The following is an 18,380-nucleotide window of genomic DNA, read 5'->3' on the forward strand; positions in this document are numbered from 1 at the left end:
TCCTAACTCGCCCAGTCGGGCAGCCTCCCAGGTCACGTTCCATCCGCGGCTGGGCTCCCAAGGATGGATTCACTGCTGAGGCTGCGGTTACCTTGAAGGTAGGGACCCCAGTTTAGCAGAGCAGTTGGAAGGAAAGTTTCCTCAACACGCGGCACAGAGGCCTGGTTGTGTCCTCAGTCAATTTTCAGCTCCCTCTCATCAATGTCAGAATAGCTTTGATGCTCAGATTTCCCAGGGAAATGAGTTCTAGAAACTAATTTTAATATGAGAACTGCAGAAGAGATTTGCGAAGGCAGAGTGGGGTGGAAGAAATGAAACTGCAGATGCATATGATAGCAGCCAATTTACTTATCCTTTTCCTACTTCTTTTTACAAAAATATCTGCTGAGTATTTCTCAGTGAATGGGGTGAATCAGGTATCAATGAAGGGTGGACGAACGAGGCCTTGGATGGAAAAATTATCAGAGAATGAAAGGCTACAGTGTAAGACAGTGTGTCGAGGGCGTCCCTTAAAAGACTGGACACAGAATTACCACATGATCTAGAGATTCCACTCCCAGGTACCTTCCCCAAAGAACTGAAATCAGGGATCCAGCAGATAACTTGTCCGCCACAGGTCACAGCAGCTCTATTCATAGCCGCCAAAAGGAGAAGTAACCCAAATGTCCATTAAGAGACGAACAGATAAACAAAAGCAGTATATCCATATAATAAACTTACTGTTTAGCCTTAAAAAGGAATGAAGTACTGCAACATGGATGAACCCTGAAAGCATCGTGCTAGGTGCAAGAAGCCAGACACAAAAGGACGGATGCTGTATGATCCCACTTCCATGAGGGACCCAGAACAGGCAAAGTCATAGAGAGAGCGAAAAATAGAGGCTACCAGGCTCTGGGAGAGGGGGCAATGGGGAATTAACGTTTAATAAACTCAGAGCTTCTGTTTCAAGTGATGAAAAAGTTCTGGAAATGGACAGTGATGATGGTGGACAACACTAAATGTACTTAATGTCACTGAACTGCAACCTTTAAAAATGCTTAAGGGACTTCCCTGGCGGTCCAGTGGTTAAGACTCCGAGCTCCCAGTGCAAAGGGTGTGGGTTCAACACCCCGGTTGGGGAACTGAGATCCCACATACTGACTGCACAGAGTGGCCAAAAAAAAAAAAAAGCTTAAAATGGTAAATTTTATGTTACATGTACTTTGCCACACACATAAAATAAACATACCTAAATGTGCTTCTAAGGAGATGGGGTTTTTTAATTCGTGCTGTCAGCTAGGAAAATATTTGTGAGGAGTTAAAAGCCCCTGAAACCACACTTACCACATGGCCTGGACGGACACAGGCTTGAAGACATGCATCCTCCCGGCGGTGCTGACGCTGAATCCACTGAGAATGAAAAACAAAGACGGCGTGGTGAGAAGGCGGAGCCCCAACCACATCACTGCCAGGTGCTGGGGGACACCCTGAGGACAAGTCTGTCTCATACTGTCTGATGAGGGACCATAGACCACAGAGACAAGGGCAAACGCAGAAAAAAAGAGAGAGAGAGATAGGTTCTCAGATCCAGAAGACTGGCTTTTAACCCAGCAATGCAAAGTCAGCCAAAAACTGAAAACCCAGCAAAGGGCAACCCCAGCACTGGACACTCTCGCTTCACTTGCCCACCCTGCTCCCCCACTTCTGGCCCCACACTCACTATCTAGGTGTTTTTTTTTCATTAGGGTCTTAGTTGCAGGCATGTGGGATCTCGTTCTCTGACTAGGGATCAAACCAGGGGCTCTCTGCATTGGGAGCTTGGAGTCACAGCCACTGGACCATCAGGGAAGTCCCCATCAATGTTTTTTAGAGTTGCGTAAGAAACACATTAATGAAAGATAAAAGTTTAAAAGGGAAATATATATGGTAATTCCCTGGAGGTTCAATGGCTAAGACTCCTTGCTTTCATTACAGGAGGCACAGGTTCGATCCCTGGTTGAGGAACTAAGATCTTGTAAGCTGCACGGCAGTGCCAAAAATTTTTTAAAAAGTAAACAAATAAAAATTTTTAAAAATTAGAAAAGTAATCGTAAGCCCATGTCTTCAGTAAATCTCATTTTCATTTTTCCCTCCCAGTTTTATCTACACAGCCACATAACTTTTCTTGCTGGAATCTCAGGTGGAGATCATTTCCTCCCCTGCTTCTTCCCACTAGTGGCCGTACCTGAGGTCCCCCCCACCTCGCTGCCGCTCTAGGATCTGGACCGCCCTCTGGCCCTGGTCTACCTGCCCGGGCCCGCTGGGATGATTCCGCCTCTTCAGCGCCCCCTAGGGGCACCTGAAACACACTGCACCCACTGGTTGTGCATCTCCCCTCAGCCCTGAGACCTGGAACTCCAGCCGCACCATGTCACCCGTGCACTTGCAGGGACCAGTCGCCGCGAGGGCACACGGCGCACGTTAACAACTCAAGGCAAATGAAGGAACGTCTGTTTAATGCTATTCTTGAACTTCATACAGCAGAAGATCTCCCCGAAAGCAGACTGTTTCTGTTGGAACCTCGTGACCCAGACTCCCTTCTCATTAGAGGTGTGTGAGTGCCGAGTTGTGCCTGACTCTTTTCGACCAAATGGACTGTAGCCTGCCAGGTTCCTCTGTCCATGGGATTTCCCAGGCAAGAATACTGGGGTGGGTTGCCGTTTCCTCCTCCAGGGGATCTTCCTGACCCAGGGATCTAACCCATGTGCCCTGCACTGGCAGGTGGATTCTTTACCACTGAGCCATCAGGAAAGCCCAAGCTCCCTTGTATCACGTCCCAAATGGACCCTGCCTTGTGAGCCTCACAGGAGGGCAATATTACTTCTCCTGACATGATAAACATGTCACACGCAGAGATTGTGTTAATGATTACCCAACGATGTCCAAACTGACTTGTGTTTCAAAGTCTAAGGTGAAAGAAGCCTTTTTAAAGAGGTCTCCTTACCCATCTCCATCGAGGTGGATTTTTGTGTCGCTCCACAGTCGGAGAACCATCCCGATGGTACAGCTTTTACTACACAGGAGGGAAGAGGAGACGTCTGGAGTTAGGGTCCACCCTCCTGCGCGAGGCCTTCCCTTGCTGTGTCTCCACCCAGCTGGTCCAGCTCATGGGGGGGGAACCACCACCTGCCCCGGGTCCCACTGCCTAGGGGTGTATCTGTCTGCAGGGACAGCCCACCACTGAATTCGAGAAGACGCGGGCCTAGGATGGCCAGAAACCCCAGCTTAGAGACAGTCACGGGGGACCATAACTCCACAAATGCTAGGTCTCAGCTGCAGCTCTCAGGGGCCAGGAGCAACCAGCAGACCACACGCCTACAGCGCAGCAGTGGGGAAGCCGGCAACGGCAGGCACACGCCTGGCACGAGGCCACACAGTCTAGGGGACACAGGCAAATTGTGGCAGCTACCCTCAGTCTCCTGTCCTGGGGTGGCAGGGGTGGGCAAAGGGCCAACAGCAGGACTGGAGTTCACTTCTGGACCTCTGTTTCTGTAGCTGCTGTGCAGTTGGTGTTTTAAAATTGAGATTAATCTGTGTGGTGGTTTTTTTTTTGCATATCCTAACAGCGATACGATACCTGACCACTTCAGAGCCTGGCACTGCTGAGAAACACAGATGGAAAGAAAAGGCTTTATCAGAGGGTCTCCTCGGATCACTATGAATATGCTTCAGGAATTTGAAAAAGAGTCGGCTTGTGAGAAACAGCCGTCACTTCCAGGGCCAGCTCAGACCACCTCCAGGGACCCTACACAGACATCTCTCTGTTATGGGCTGATAGCCCCCAAGGGACTACGGCTATGCACACAAAACCATGCCACAGGCAGTCCTCAGGTTCACGAAACCCACTCGGTCCTCTGAGTATCAGCAGCCATGGGGGATCTTCTCAACCCTCCGCTTCTGTATCTGCCTTCCTTTTACTTCATTTACTTGTAACAAGCAATGGAGTCTTGGTCGCAAGGGTGGGACTAATGGCAGCCCCCTCGCAAGAACAAGACAAGACAGCACGGTCTCCACCCAACCACTACCTCTGCGGCTCGTGATTTCTGCTATCAATTCTGCCTGAAATGCTCTTCCAACGCACCCTCTGACCTGCCCCAACCCCAGACTCACCTGACAAGCCCATTCGTCCTCTAAGACTGGGCTTAGCCATCGCCTGCTCCTGAAGGCCTCTGGCAGGCTGCCTGCCAGGCCCGTGCCTCTCCTGGGTTCCCGTGACCATCCCACACTTCTCCATCACTGGGTACATCACCCTGACTTCTGGTTACGGCTCTCTCCCCGCTGAGCTTACAGGCTCCTTGAGGCCGAGAACCGTGGATACTGTTGCTGCCCTGTGTGCCGGGCTGCGCCTATTGCCTCATACTCAGGAGAATGCAAACGCATGGCTTGCTTAATGAAGAGCAGGTTAATGAGGAATAAAGAGAGTCTACTCTAATCCAGTTTTAACAAATTCAGGCTCTGCAATGATCTCACTCGCATTAACTTCTCTGATATGTAAGGAGAGTCGTTCACCTCCATTTAACACACATAATAAGATCTATGATATAACTATTAGAAACTTGGCCTCCAGTTACTGGGAAATTCCCAACCTCTCTTCAAGCCTCTGACCCAGGACCCATCAACAAGTACTTGGGAATCCAGGGGATAGTAATACTGAATCAGGCCCTTGATATAATGCGCATCGATCACGTACTTCCATACGGGATGGTCAGCCTGGAAGGCGCCTTCCTGCTTTACCTGGTCTGGCTCCTGCTTGCCCTGGGGTATTCACCACAGCTGGCACCTCCTCCAGGAAGCCCTCCCGGTTAAGGTGCCCTCTTCTAGGGCACCCCTGGGACCCAGGGTTAAATCTCTAAGCAGAGTGTAGACCCTAAGCTCAGCACAGCACACGAGAGCTAAAATGAGGGGCTCCACGGTCCCCAGGGCCTGACCACCTTGTCATCTACTGTCCCCACCATGGGTGTGAGACCCTGGAAACCTTTTTCCAGCAGCAACTCCTGGCCGTGCCGCAGAGGGGAGCCACCGTGCAGAGCAGACTCACCTCTCCTTACTGGAAAAGTCGACTCCCAGCAGGATACTCTCCTCCGTGTCCTGGCGCCCGCTGCTATCCACCACCACCATGTAGCGGACCCGCTCCGCCCAGGCACTCTCCAAGCGCACGGCCTACATGGGTGGACATGCTCTTGCTGGCCTGCCTTTCCAGGCAGCCGCCCCTTCCTCCACCAGCCCAAGACCGGAGACTTTAGTTTTTATCTTTCCCCTGAGAGTTTTGGAATTAAGATCAAAGTCTTACATCTGGTTTATATCCCCAGCATGAGGGACAGCGCCTGGCTCAGAGGAGACCCTCAAACTTCGTTAAATACGGGTGAACAAATAAAACCCAGAGAAAGATGATTTCAGCTCAGCACAGACTGACCCAGAAACCTTATCCACCCTTTCCTGCACCTTCTAGGGGACAGAGGAGCAGATGGGGATTTGGCCTTAGTGAACAGCTTGGGAGAATTTGCTATAATGTAAGAGAGCCAACCCCCTCCACCCCCTCATTCCCCAACCTCCCTTCCAACTCCCTGATCATCAGTAAGTGCCTACCAAATGTCACCATTAAAAATGAAAACTTGCCACTCTCATCTCTTCTTACCAGCTTGATTCTATCTTCACAACGCAGAAGGTTGATCATGACTTGAAGATGTTGAGGCAGGTCCCCTGTTGGACAAATGGAGAAAGTTTAAAATAGGTCACCCACCTACGTTCTAGGCAGACACCCAGGAGAGGCTGGTTTTGAGGGTCTGGAAGACATGGACTTCCCTTAGTCCTGAATGCTGCAGTGAGTATGGGTGAGAGAGAGAGTTCACTGCCAGGTTTTTTAAAGTTGCTTTTGTTTTCTGAACTAATTGCAATATGGGGTTTATTATTATTATTATTATTATTATATACAAAATCTGAAAAATACAGACAAGCCTAGAGAAGAAATATTATTAAATTCAAGCAAATGTGACTTTGCAGGGGTGGGGGCAGCAGAAACTATAGACACAGCTGAAGACGGATTTGCTGAGGGTTGGTCTGAAAGAAAAAGGACTTGGGGTTATTTGCCGTTTAAAAAATCTGCCTTCAGTGCAGGAGACGTGGGTTTGATCCCTGGGTCAGGAAGATCCCTGGGAGAAGAGAATGCATTCCAATATTCTTGCCTGGAGAATTCCATGGACAGAGGAGTCTGATGGTACTAAAGTCCATGGGGTCTCAAAGAGCTGGACATGACTGAGTGACTAACACGCACATACCACTTTCCTTAAAAGAGGGTGAAAGACATGACTTCTATAACCAGGAGGGAAAATATTTTAAGTCACTGCACAGAGAGAAGGTATGTGCTGGGTACCCAGAGATATAATTTGAGTAAACAGCAATGGCATTTTTTTTTTTCCTGCTAAAAATCATATATTCTTTTTCTGTTTGTTTCCCCCAGGTGATTGAAAAGAGACAGGAATCCAAGGTCAGCCTCCGAACATCACTAAGTGGCCGCAGGGTCCCTGGGGGGTGCCTCTGGGCTGCAGGGAGGGGAAGAGAGTTTCTTGGAGGTGGTGAGCCTCCACAGCCACACAGGATCCAACCCACAGAAGGGCTGCGTGTCCCAGGCACAGGGGACCCCATAACTGAGCTTTGTAACCAGAAAGTAGTGAGGGTGTTTCCAATGCCGCTTTTTTTCCTAGCTTATGTATATTTCAAACATGTCTGTGTGGGGATCGTTCTGAAGAAATGGTTCAACTGTAAAGATGCTGATGTGGAAGAAAAGTGCAAGGAGTAATTCACAGAAAATCCATAATCATTTCAGTTGTGCAACACTCCTAAGAAACAATTATCTTAAGAAAAAAAATGACCCTACAGATCATGATTAGAACCTAGAGGGATTAATCCACTGGACATGTTCCTTTTTTTTTAACTTGATTTTCCCATATAATTTTTTTAAGTTGGTATGCTGCATTTTCATTTTTTATTTAGTTCAAGAAATGTTCCTTTTTATGGCCATGCGGTGTGTGGGATCTTAGTTCCCTGACCAGAGATTAGACCCCTTGCATCCTGCTGTGGAAGTGCAGAGTCTCAACCACTGGACTGCCAGGGAAGCCCTCGGCATGTTCCTTTGGCAAAAAGCATCTTTTTAATCTTACAGAAGGTTGACGAATGATGTGCAAATGGCACTTCCAGGCTCAGAGGAGTCGAGTTTGTTGGAAACCTGCCCTCTTGTCTTCTCTCCTCCAGGATCCCACAGAGCACAACACCCTACACCGGCACCACGTCCCATGAGAAACGACTTGGAGGGACGATCCTCGTTCCTTTTCTCTACCCAGCAGCACGCTCACTTGTCATGTCACCAACGTCAGGATGGCACACAACCACCATGGCTGGTTCCCAACTCGCCTGGGCGCCCCCACCCCCTACTCTGAGTCACAGAAGCACACGGATGAAGGCGGACACCAGTCCCTTGTCTGATGAGTGGCTCAGGGAAAACGAACCTTTCCACACAGATAGAGGCCTTTCTGGAAAAGGCAACGGCACCCCACACCAGTACCCTTGCCTGGAAAATCCCATGGATGGAGGAGCCTGGTGGGCTGCAGTCCATGGGGTCACTATAAGTTGGACACAACTGAGCGACTTCACTTTCACTTCCATGCATTGGAGAAGGAAATGGCAACCCGCTCCAGTGTTCTTGCCTGGAGAATCCCAGGGATGGTGGAGCCTCGTGGGCTGCCGTCTATGGGGTCGAATAGAGTTGGACACGACTGAAGTAACTTAGCAGCAGCAGCAGCAGAGGCCTTTCAGTGGGACTGTCTGCTGAGACGTGGAATTGCTGACAGAGAGAAATCCCAACCCCAGGCCTGGCAGCCTCACACAGTCTCTGTATGTTAAAGTGTTTAGTAAGCACTTGCAAAAAAAAAAAAAAGCAGAGAATGTGAGCCTGAAGTATAGGTGGGCCCTGGAAAGGAAGAGTCTCGGCCCGACTGGACTGGCTAACATGAGCAGACTTACTCGACGTAGAGTAAAGTGCTCAGCTTGGCTGAGGTTTGCTTAGGGGCCTGTGGGTCGTCTGGGGACTTGCCGTGAAGTCCAGCGTGTGCCTGACCCACAGTCACGTACTGAGCATGTGTGGCCAGTGGACAAGCCCTGCTTTTTTGAGCTCATTGGCTCCCCCAGACCCCAGGGCAGAAAAGCCAACACATCAGGCTCCCTTCCCATCCTTGTGTTACCTTCCAGAGATGCACCAACCAGGTGGAATGAGGGATTTTACAAGACGGTTTTGTAGTCACTTCCCCAAGATTGCGCACAGTATGCAAATATTCGCTGAATTTGAGGAAGGAGACATTTAATACTCAGGGAACAAAACTGAGCATTGGCTTTGCTCATGCATTATGGTTAAGCCACGAACAACAGTTTACACTCCTTACAGGGCAGAACTGCTAGCAGATTAAGGAGCAAAAGTTCCGTTTGTAGTTTCATTGTACCAGCAGTCACTGTAGCAGTGATTACAGCTAAGCAGGCAGAGCACCAAGGAGAAGGTAGGCCTGTTAACGTGCATAAATTTTACATTTCTCGTCATCTGAGTTACCGATATTTGATGTCCATTGTAAAGATTAGGAGACCAAAGCTCAGAAACTGACTCTGAAAGTTCTGTATGCTTGGTCAGAAGCCAGGTCTGTCTGGCTCCAGAATAAATATTCTTTCCACAAAACACACTGCTGCCCTGTGCAGAAGGATTGTTTACTTAGCTTACGACAGACCTGAATCTTGATTGTAAATATCAGCATGTGACAATATTGACTGAGCCTTGGGGTTTGCTATAAAATCTAAGACAGGAAATTCTAGCCTAGAGACTCAGCTCCCAGATGAGGCTTGACTGACTTGACGTTAGACAAGCAAGATGACCGAAGTCACAACAGAACCGGCCCCAACTGCCAGCGCCTTTGATTCGCTGTTGTTCTGAGAGGCGAGGTCTTTCCAGCGCCTATTCAGATGTGAGCTGCCCATCCAAGAAGTGCCTGGAGAGGCTCCCCACTGGCTACAAAGGTCCACTTGGACGCAAATGCCTCCCTAATCCTTTACTCCCAAATGCCTTCAGGTTCAGGGTCAAGTCACCTAAGAAAACCAGTCTTATTACCTTGTTGCTGCTGTTCAGTCACTCAGTCCGACCCTGCAACCCCATGGACTGCAGCGTGTCAGGCTTCCCTGACTTTCACTTCGTGGGCATTTTTCTTTTTTTTGAAGGTTTTTTTTTTTAAATGTAGACCATTTTTAAAGTCTTTATTGAACTGGTTACAGTATTGCTCCTGTTTCTCTGTTTTGGTTTTTTGGTCACAAGGCACATGGGATCTCAGTTCCCCAACCAGGGACTGAACCCGCACCCTCTGCATTGGAAGGTGAAGTCTTAACCACCAGACCGCTGCTCCTATGGAAATTTGTACATATTTCTTATTTCCTTGCTTTTGTGCCTCAGTGAATACTTGGTTTGATGCCATTTTATAATTTCTGTTTACTTCCAAAAAACCACCCACCATTAAAGAATAAAGACTTCCCAACCCAGTACGTGCCCAAGGTTTGTAAAAAAAATTCCCCAAATGAGAGCTTTTCAAACGCTCAGAGCAATGACAGACTAGGCATCTCGTACCCCAAGGCAGTACTTTTCAAGGGGACAACATCTGGCTATAAGGTGCTCTGGCGCATTTGTTAAAAAGGCATGTGAAGAAAGTCAAAGTGTTAGCTGCTTAGTCGTGTCCGAGTCTTTGCAACCCCATGAACTACAGCCCACCAGGCTCCTCCGTCCATGGCATTCTCCAGGCAAGAATACTAGAGTGGGCAGCCATTCCCTTCTCCAGGGGATGTTCCTGAACCAGGGATCAAACCTGGGTCTTCTCCAAGGCAGGCAACTTCTTTATTGTCTGAGCCACCAGGAGCAGCCCAGGATACCGTAACTTAAAATCTGCAGTTAACTGATAGACTGAGTAGGGAAACTTTACATCCAAACAGAAAGCTGCTGACCTTATATACACACGCATGGTCAAAGGGTGCTGGCTCCCAGTGCCGTCAGGAAAACACACATGGCCTCAAGAAAAGAGCCTCTGATCTGCGCCTGTCATTACCAACCTGTGCTGCGCTATTTCCCTGGCCTTGGAAAGCAGCCCAGTGCTGAACACCAGCGTTGGAGGGCTGCTCAGTCGCATAGAAGAGAACTCCCTGGGGAAGAGCGTCAGTTTAAAGCCATCACCTGCATGCTTGTGGGGGTGCTGAGGACTCCGCTGGCCTTGAGGGCTGCTTCCCTGCTGCAGGAAGAGGGCTGCTCCTTTCACCATGAAAAAGCTCTCACTTAAGCTGGGGAGAGGGAAAAAAACAGAGCACAGTTAGGCTGGAATTCACAGAGGAAAATGGGCAAAGACGAGCTGCAGAGGAAAAGCTGGAGAGTGGCATGTAAAACGCCAACGGGATGAAATATCTCCTATGGTAATCTCACACAGTACTCCCCCCAAAGCTCTGCCACAAGCCTGCTGCTGGAGAGTTTACGGGACAAAGCAGGATACTTGGGCTACAACACCGAGGGTCTCCATGGGCTCCTCCAGCACTCAGAGCCCCTTCCTGCAGGACACTGTGAAGGGACCCCACTGTAATACGATGTCTTCTAGAAACAGAGACCGACTCTCTGATGAGCAGAGGATGGTTCCTTTTGTGAATTTTTCAGACTTTTGCTGTTGATCTCTGCCCCCAGCACTCTGAACTTTTAACAACCTCACTGCTTCCTGGTGTCTTCGGTTTATAGAGCATAAGGAAGATGAAATCACACTTTCACTATCTGTTTGCATCTTAAGAAAAACAGGTGGCTGTGCCCACTATTCCCATAGAAAAGCTCAAGTTAACCCAATGAACTTCTCAGCAGAGGGAATCTTTGGTCTTTGTTATTTTAACAGGCAATAATATCCATATTTAACATATGATTTTAAGAATTACAATAAAAAATTTCACTTTCATGACTTGGCTACCAAGAAAATCTTTAGCTTATGCAGAAATCCACCCTGTATGAACTGATAGACTATATTAGCTATTAATTACCACCAATTACTTAGAAAAAACCATCATCTCTGAAAACTACACATAAGACACACCAAAATTATTAACAGTGCTAAGGTTATCTTTTTTCTACTTCTTAGCATCTTCCAAATTTACTGTATTGAGCAAATATTAACTTTTGTAAATGATATTTTAACTTTCAAAGTCATAATGCAAAACATTTCATTTTTATTAATTTTGTGAAAGACTGCAGTTCAAATTATAGGGAGCTATATATATTATTCATTCTCTCTTGAGCAACCAATTAACATATTTGATTGAAAGAAAAATCTCTAAGAAACAGAAGCACTTTAAAAAAAACAAAAACAAATCAATTCTTGACAGAAACACAAGGACATCTTGTGTGACATAAAACAACAAAATCATCATTGCCCAGGACAGCTAAAGTTGGTAGTTAGACATTCTCATCCTGGAATATTCAGCTAAGTCTAAAATCCAACCCCAGGAGCTAAGAAATCTCACTGCAGGGGCCAGTGTCAAGTCAGCAGTTTCTGGAATTGAAAAAAAAACCAAAACGGTTATCTTCCATACTATGAAGACTGCCAATGAAATCTGTTCGTTTTTCTGCCTCGCACGCTAAAAAATCACAATGGCTCAAATAGCAAACGTTAAGGTTTTAGTTCTGCCCCTCTTATCCTACGGACAACTGGCTTTATCTCTTTCCTGTGGGCAACAGTTCACATCTGGACGGCGCCTCTTTTTCCATCGTCACATACTACCAAGTCACCCTTTCCACCCTGTGAGTCCCGGACCTGTGGTGCCAGTTTCAAGCACTGAGGAGTCTAGGACTGTAAATAATGGAAGAAACGAGATGCACCCTTTCTGTGAGTCTCACTTACCCACGGCAGGCAAAAAGCTCATTAGCATCCATTGGCCGACAGACATCCCAGGCTGTCTAGTTCAAGCAAATGGCAGAGAACTGCCCAACACTTTTCTACCCCTGAAACTTGTCACTCACCCTTTCCTTAAAAATCTTACAACTGAGTTTGTTTTCTGAACTATGCTGTTTTAGGTAAGACATGGATCACTTACTACCTACTTTCATCGCTGCCCAAGAGACTCCAACAAAACGCATGAAACTTCAAACAGCAATCAGTTCATCGAAGCAGCTGGTGGGGGGGTGGGGGAAAACTTTGCAAGGCATCATCAACCTCTTTTTGTTCATGAGTTTAAAAAAAAAATGAAAAAAAAAAAAAAAAATCCATAGTGACCAGAAACCTGAGCCCTCTGGCAACAGCCAGCCAGTGACGGTGACCTTTGCCTTGGAAATCATGGGCAATAATTCCCCTTGGTTTCCCTTATATTTCCTTGAGGGGTGGGGTGGGGGTGGAGGAGGAACAACGCAAAATAGGCTGGTTTTATCCCGTGATCGCTTTCGAGGCCAGTTGTTCCTCAGTGTTTCTGAGGCTGTTACAGAATCAAGAGCCTTGAGGCTACATGTCAATTCAGGGGGCTGTGTGCCTGGGCTCCCCGGGAACACTCTGCCTCTGTCCTCCTCTGTGCAGGGCGAGATCTGAAGCTGCAGGCGGGGAGGCTCAGAGAACACACCCTCCCCAGCCTCAGAGATGGCCCTGCGGCTCAGACAGTAAGCAGATGGGGCACAAGGAAAAAACCTCGCTGGATGACTCCCGGGGCCCAGAGGCCACAGAACCTGGTAGTCCTGGGACCTATGAAAATGAGATGGATATTCTTTATGGCCCTGCTTCCCGTCTTCTGCTCTGAGCTCACCCTGGGCTCAGAGCCTCCCTCGCTCGCTGGGGGGCTGATGTGAACAACTGTCTCCTGCAGCCAGGGCTCTGACACCATACAGTCCCCGGGTTCATCAGTCTCCAGACACCCCCATTTCGGGGATGGCGCACCTCCTTTTCAAGGTTCTCCAGATGAGGAAAACACACCCACAAACCACCCATCATCATTCCAGTGAAATCAGCCTTTTCCCCAAAGGTGCTGGTCCCCAGAAAGACAGCTCTTTAGACTAAAGCTCTGGGAAGTCAGACGCAGGCAAACGAAACGGAAATGTTTCCCTTGGTCGCCGCGAGAAAAATCCCAATGGGGGATTAAGAACAAGTTCAGCCCCCCACCCTCCCTGTTTTTTATCTCCACAATACAGAGGAGTCTCAGAGGCCGGTTTTAGGAGATGACGTGGGGTCATAATTTGTACAGGGCACTGCAGACGGACGGGGTCCTCCAGAAAACCCCACCCTCCGAGCAGCAACAGCCAGAATGTCACCCAGAAACCCAGACGCGGGAGGGAAACAGAAATCGGCGGTGGCGATACATACTAGCTTTGCTGAAAACCTCTGAGGAGTAGAAGTAGTGGGGGGTGGCTGGCTGGAGAGGCAGATGTCAGCACCACAGAAGAGGTCCCGGACCGCCCGCCGTGGTCACATCGTGTGATCTGAACTGCCCCCAGCCCCTGCCCTCCCCGCTCCCCGGAGAAGGATGGACGTCTGAAGAGGAGGCTGGACGGAGCCCTCCAGGGAAGCGGCAGAGTGCCCGTTCTGATGGAAGGAAGGATGGCGTTCCCACCCAGACGGCAAATGGCTCTGCTGGAACCCTCGTCCTTCCCTGATATTTGGGTTTAAAAAAGGCCCTTGTCCCTGCCTATCCTGATGAAAGAGGGCTATTCAGAGGGAGCAAAACAGCTGAAGTTCCTCTAATCACTTTTACTCCTACGGCTTTTTGTGGGCCTCGGGAACAAGTGATAGGGTGTGCGTTAGAAACTGCGAGGAAAAACAGCTGGCAGCCCAGAAACCTGCCCCAAGCCATGAGGACCCCATTCTTCTTCAAACCGACACACCGAAGGATTTCTGTTTCTTTCAAATCACCATCCATTCGCCCAACAGGGACCATGGGCAGCTGCCACGGTTGTTGGGTGTTTTTTAAAAGCACAGATACGTCCTGGAAGGCCTTCAGTCGTGCTAATCGCTCCTCAAGGCAGATCTAGTGTGTGTATGTGGGAGGATGGCATTCCAGGTAGAGGGAAGGGGAGGGGCTCTGAGACCCTTTCTCAGGGGGCACAGGGTAGGCTTTGGAGGAAGAGCAGGTGGGTGTCCCAGAGAGTGTGGGATGAGACGCTGAAACCCACCTGGCGGAAGCCAGCTCTGCTTTTCCTGCTTCTTTTGGCAGAGGAAATACTTATGTTAAGGATGCAACTAACTATATACGATGCCAGGCAGGATGGGATGAACTCCCTGAGAAAGGAACCCTGGAGGGCTGCGAAGAGAGTGTGTCTGAGCGGTGGGTTCTGCAATGTTCTGTGAAGGAAGGGCTCTGAGACTTCTGGGAAGGCCTCGCCTGCAAGGTTATCCCAGCTCCCGAATGGTAAAATTAACCTTCACAAGAGGATCAAGGGAAACACATGCTACGATCGTTCTTGTTCTATGGTTGAGGAAACTTCAGCCACAGGAGCATAATCTTTATGAGATAGGCTGAGACCCATGTCTCTCTGGCCCATGCCCACCTTCTTAACCCCTGGAATGCCCTCGCCGCTGTCTGTCCCAGAGGGAGGACCAGAGTGGAGTCCCTGCAGCCCCCTCTGGGGCCAGGCCTAGCAGCGCTGAGGAGTCAGGAGAGGACCCGTCCCTGGTCCTTCTTCCCAGCATGTGGACGCATCAGGCGCTGGAGAGAGATGGGAAACAGCCTCAGAAAGAGAAGACCTGGCATCAGCCCCAGGGGTGCCACCACCACCGTTACGGGACAGGACATGTCACCTGGTCCTTCTGGACTGAATGGAGGTCCTGGGGGGGCGGCTGGGGAGGGGCAGAGCCACGCTGGTCAAGAAGCTGCTTCTCACCAACAGCACCGCCGCTGCCCGAGCGCCCACCACGTGCCACCCCGTCTCCTCCCCAAGCTCTGCGGGAAGACATTCTCTTCTTTCTCACAAATGAAGGAGGGCAGTCTGGCTCCTGAAAGCGTCTGGAGGAGAGTCTGGGCAACCTCATTTTTTAACCCACTGCCTCGATGACTCTAAGTGCATGTCGAAGTTTAAAAACATACAATGCACTGGTCTGGGAATCCATATTTCTGGGTTCTGACACCTGGTCTATTATGTGGATGTTCTGATAGTCACTTACAGGGCTCTGCTCAGCCATTCAAATAGCCAAGTATTTGCAGAGTAAGGAGAACCACAGTACACCAAGCCCAAATGAGTGTTGACCAGGTAAAGACAACAATCTTTAAGGGAAGGGTCTGCATTTGGGCAGTCTGGATGTGTGCCAGGCCACTTAGAAACATAATTCCTTGAAGAAGGGAAACACTCGGTGTAGAGACATCGCACAATAGAATATGATAGTAACGCTTCTAATTTCCACTTCTGGCTGTATGTGGGAAGAATGTACAAAACTTCTAAAACATTCATGTCCAGGTCTAATACCAGCCGGTTCTAATTCGGAAGGTCTGTGACGAGTCCTCGGCACCTTTTTTTTTTTTTTAAAAGTCCCAAAATGGCTACTGAAGCACAGTCAGGGCTAAGAACCCCTGCACTTAGCAATCACAGAAGACACAGAGGAAGCTGCTCCCTTCATACACACAGCAGGTACACGACATATGTTTTTGCCGGTGAAACATAACACCCATAAAAACCTGTGCTCCTCTCGGAAGGATACAAACATGATTAGGTGCAATGAAGGAAGGCCACGCCAGGTCAAAAAAAACAAAACAAAACAAAATAATACCATCCTCAGAAGTAGCACAACAGGTTAGCAAATAACTACACATGCCCTTTTCCTACCAAATGCTTTCAGAGTCACAGGTGTTCCTACCCTTGAAAGGCAGTCCTGCATCACAGTCATCTGAGATGACAATCATAACAATGAATCAGACCTCTGATAAGCCCAGCTGTTGACAAAGCTCTCTGGATGATGTCAGCCTATTTGATCTTCAAGAAGCTCTCCTACGGAGAACCCAGCAGGCATTATTACACTCATTTTATAGAAGTGGATACAAGAAGTTACTTAACTGGTTATGATTTTAGGATTTCTGATGCTACATCTTGCGGGGGGGAAATAAAACCAGAGAACATGAGCTTAAAAGTATAGACTCTAAGAAAGGTTGAAATGAACACAACACTGTCAAGCAACTATGCTTCAATTTTTTAAAAAAAGGTTTCATGTTGACTGGACTGTTTGAAATGAACTGAATAACTTCTGCATGGATAGAATTAACCCTCGACTGCACACAGCTCTGCCCAGTAATTACGGAATAGGCTGGTTTGTCCAGTGGACTTGACGATAATTCTTTACGGAATGCTCGTAAAGCTGTCACTATAGGAAAGCTGGTCCCCATGTACACTCCAAGAGGGGGTTCCATTAAGTCCATCGAGGTTAACAAATACTGGGCTTTCCTGGTGGTTCAGATGGTAAAGAACCTGCCTGCAGTGAGGGAAACCTGGGTTCAATCCCTGGGTCAGGAAGATCCCCTGGAAAAAGGTATGACCACCCACTCCAGTATTCTTGCCTGGAGAATCCCATGGACAGAGGAGCCTGGGAGGCTACAGTGCATGGGATCTCTAAACAGTTGGACATGACTTAGTGGTTCAACAACAAAGGCGATGGAAGACTTATCACAGGAGTGAGGCAGGCACCCTGCAGACGGAGACAGAACACTCTGTCCCCGGTTCTCCCGCGGATGTTTCTCTCGTTTTGAACTCAAGTTCAAAAGTCACAGAGACCCCGGGGTGTACCAGCACCGTATTTCCATTTTGTGCTTCACGGGGCCATTGGGTAAGGCCTCGTCCCGAAGGCCGTTCTCTGGGCTCTAAGTGTAGACCACAGCTCACCTGATTCACCTGCCAGTCAGAGCCCTCTCCTCAAAGGCTCCGCTCCACACAGAGTGCTGACCACAGGGAAACTCCAGCTCTGCAGGGCCTTATACTCAGGGAATGGGGTCACCAGCAAGAAATGCTGGCAGGGCTCCTTACAAATGTCTCTGCTGCTGGGGCATGTATTGTTTGGCTAGAAGGCGTGGGCTTCTCTCAGAGAGAAGGAATGTCCGCAAGTATTTTGGACAGTAAGAGACATTCTCCGCAGCCAGCTACACAGCGTGCCTTCATAGCAACGGGTGGGAGCGAGCAGCTGAATATACCAGCAAGCTCGCAAAAGCAGGACTTCTCCCCCTGCTTAAGTAGGATAGCAGATACCCTGCTTTGGGTTGGCTCCGCAAACCTCAGGAGGGCTCCTCGATGGCCCCCATGAGCCCTCAGGCCCTGTCTGTGGAGGCTGGAGCTGGTGTCTCTGCCCGTGAATGTCTGGTACACCGGGACTAAAGCCCCCTTCGTGAGCACGGAGATAGAAAGGCCGCATTGTACAGGAAATGCAATGGCAGCAGAGACAACCTAGCCAGCCAGAAATAACAGGCACATGAAGGAAACGCTTTCTGAAACAACTCAGAAATTCCAAGAATGGACTGTCTCAACTGTCCCCAGTTCCCAGCCCTTTCTTTGGGAGGCAGCTCCATCCCATATTCATGGGTCGCCCAGTCCTAACCTGGCGAGGGCACCCTTTCCTTCCCAGGCCCCCAGCCCCGTGAGCCGTGCGATGTCCACTCCCCGTGTGCCCAGCTCTGTGTGGGGTCCTCGGCATTCCTGCGGGGCAATGCTGTCCAAGAGGAAGGAGACCTCCTCCACCTGTGCCGTCTGATATGGCAGCCGGAGAGGCCTATGGTCTGAACGCTTGAAAGGTGATGAGTGAGGTGGATGAGCTGAATTTGTCTTATTTGACTTTAGTAGTGAAATTTGCTCAGTCGTGTCCAATTCTTTGCGACCCCATGGACTGTACCTCATTAGGCTCCTCTGACCATGGGATTTCCCAGGCAAGAATAGTGGAGTGGGTAGCTGTTCCCTTCCCCAGGGGATCTTCCCAACCCAGGGATGGAACCCTGGTCTCCTGCATTGCAGGTGGATTCTTTACTGTCTGAGCCACCAGGAAAGCCCAGGAATACTGGGCTTTAATCAGCCACGTGTGGTGAGCAGCTATGATCCGGATGGCACAGCTACGCTGGGAGCCTGCAGCCTAGTGGGAATCAGGGTGGAGAACAGAGGACCCCTGGCCTCTAACCTGCTCCATGCCGTTCCCAGCCACTGCCCTTGTTGCGTAGATCCCAGCTCCAGGGCGTTCGATGATGTGGCCTCATCTAGAGAAGCCATTTGCACTTGCTTGCAGTGGCAGCCCCAGCCATTCATGTTTCTAACCTAAGCTTTACACGCTCTGACCTCAAGGCTTATAGTGCAGTTAGCAAAAGTGACTTATAATAAAAAGCTTCCT

General features: G+C 49.2%; 1 protein-coding gene across 1 annotated transcript in view; it reads right to left on the reverse strand.

Annotated features, from left to right (window-relative positions):
• SSH1 (slingshot protein phosphatase 1) overlaps positions 1–18,380 on the reverse strand; it is a 56,615-nt gene that overhangs the window by 20,135 nt on the left and 18,100 nt on the right. Inside the window, exons 3-7 of the mRNA XM_025267453.3 lie at positions 10,265–10,368; positions 5,654–5,718; positions 5,057–5,178; positions 2,963–3,031; positions 1,324–1,389 (exon numbers count right to left, since the gene is read on the reverse strand). Coding sequence (XP_025123238.1) covers positions 1,324–1,389; positions 2,963–3,031; positions 5,057–5,178; positions 5,654–5,718; positions 10,265–10,368 — 426 coding nt within the window. The remainder of the gene's footprint in view (positions 1–1,323; positions 1,390–2,962; positions 3,032–5,056; positions 5,179–5,653; positions 5,719–10,264; positions 10,369–18,380) is intronic.

This window comes from Bubalus bubalis, chromosome 17 (assembly GCF_019923935.1).
Source record: "Bubalus bubalis isolate 160015118507 breed Murrah chromosome 17, NDDB_SH_1, whole genome shotgun sequence".
Classification (NCBI taxonomy): Eukaryota; Metazoa; Chordata; class Mammalia; order Artiodactyla; family Bovidae; genus Bubalus; species Bubalus bubalis.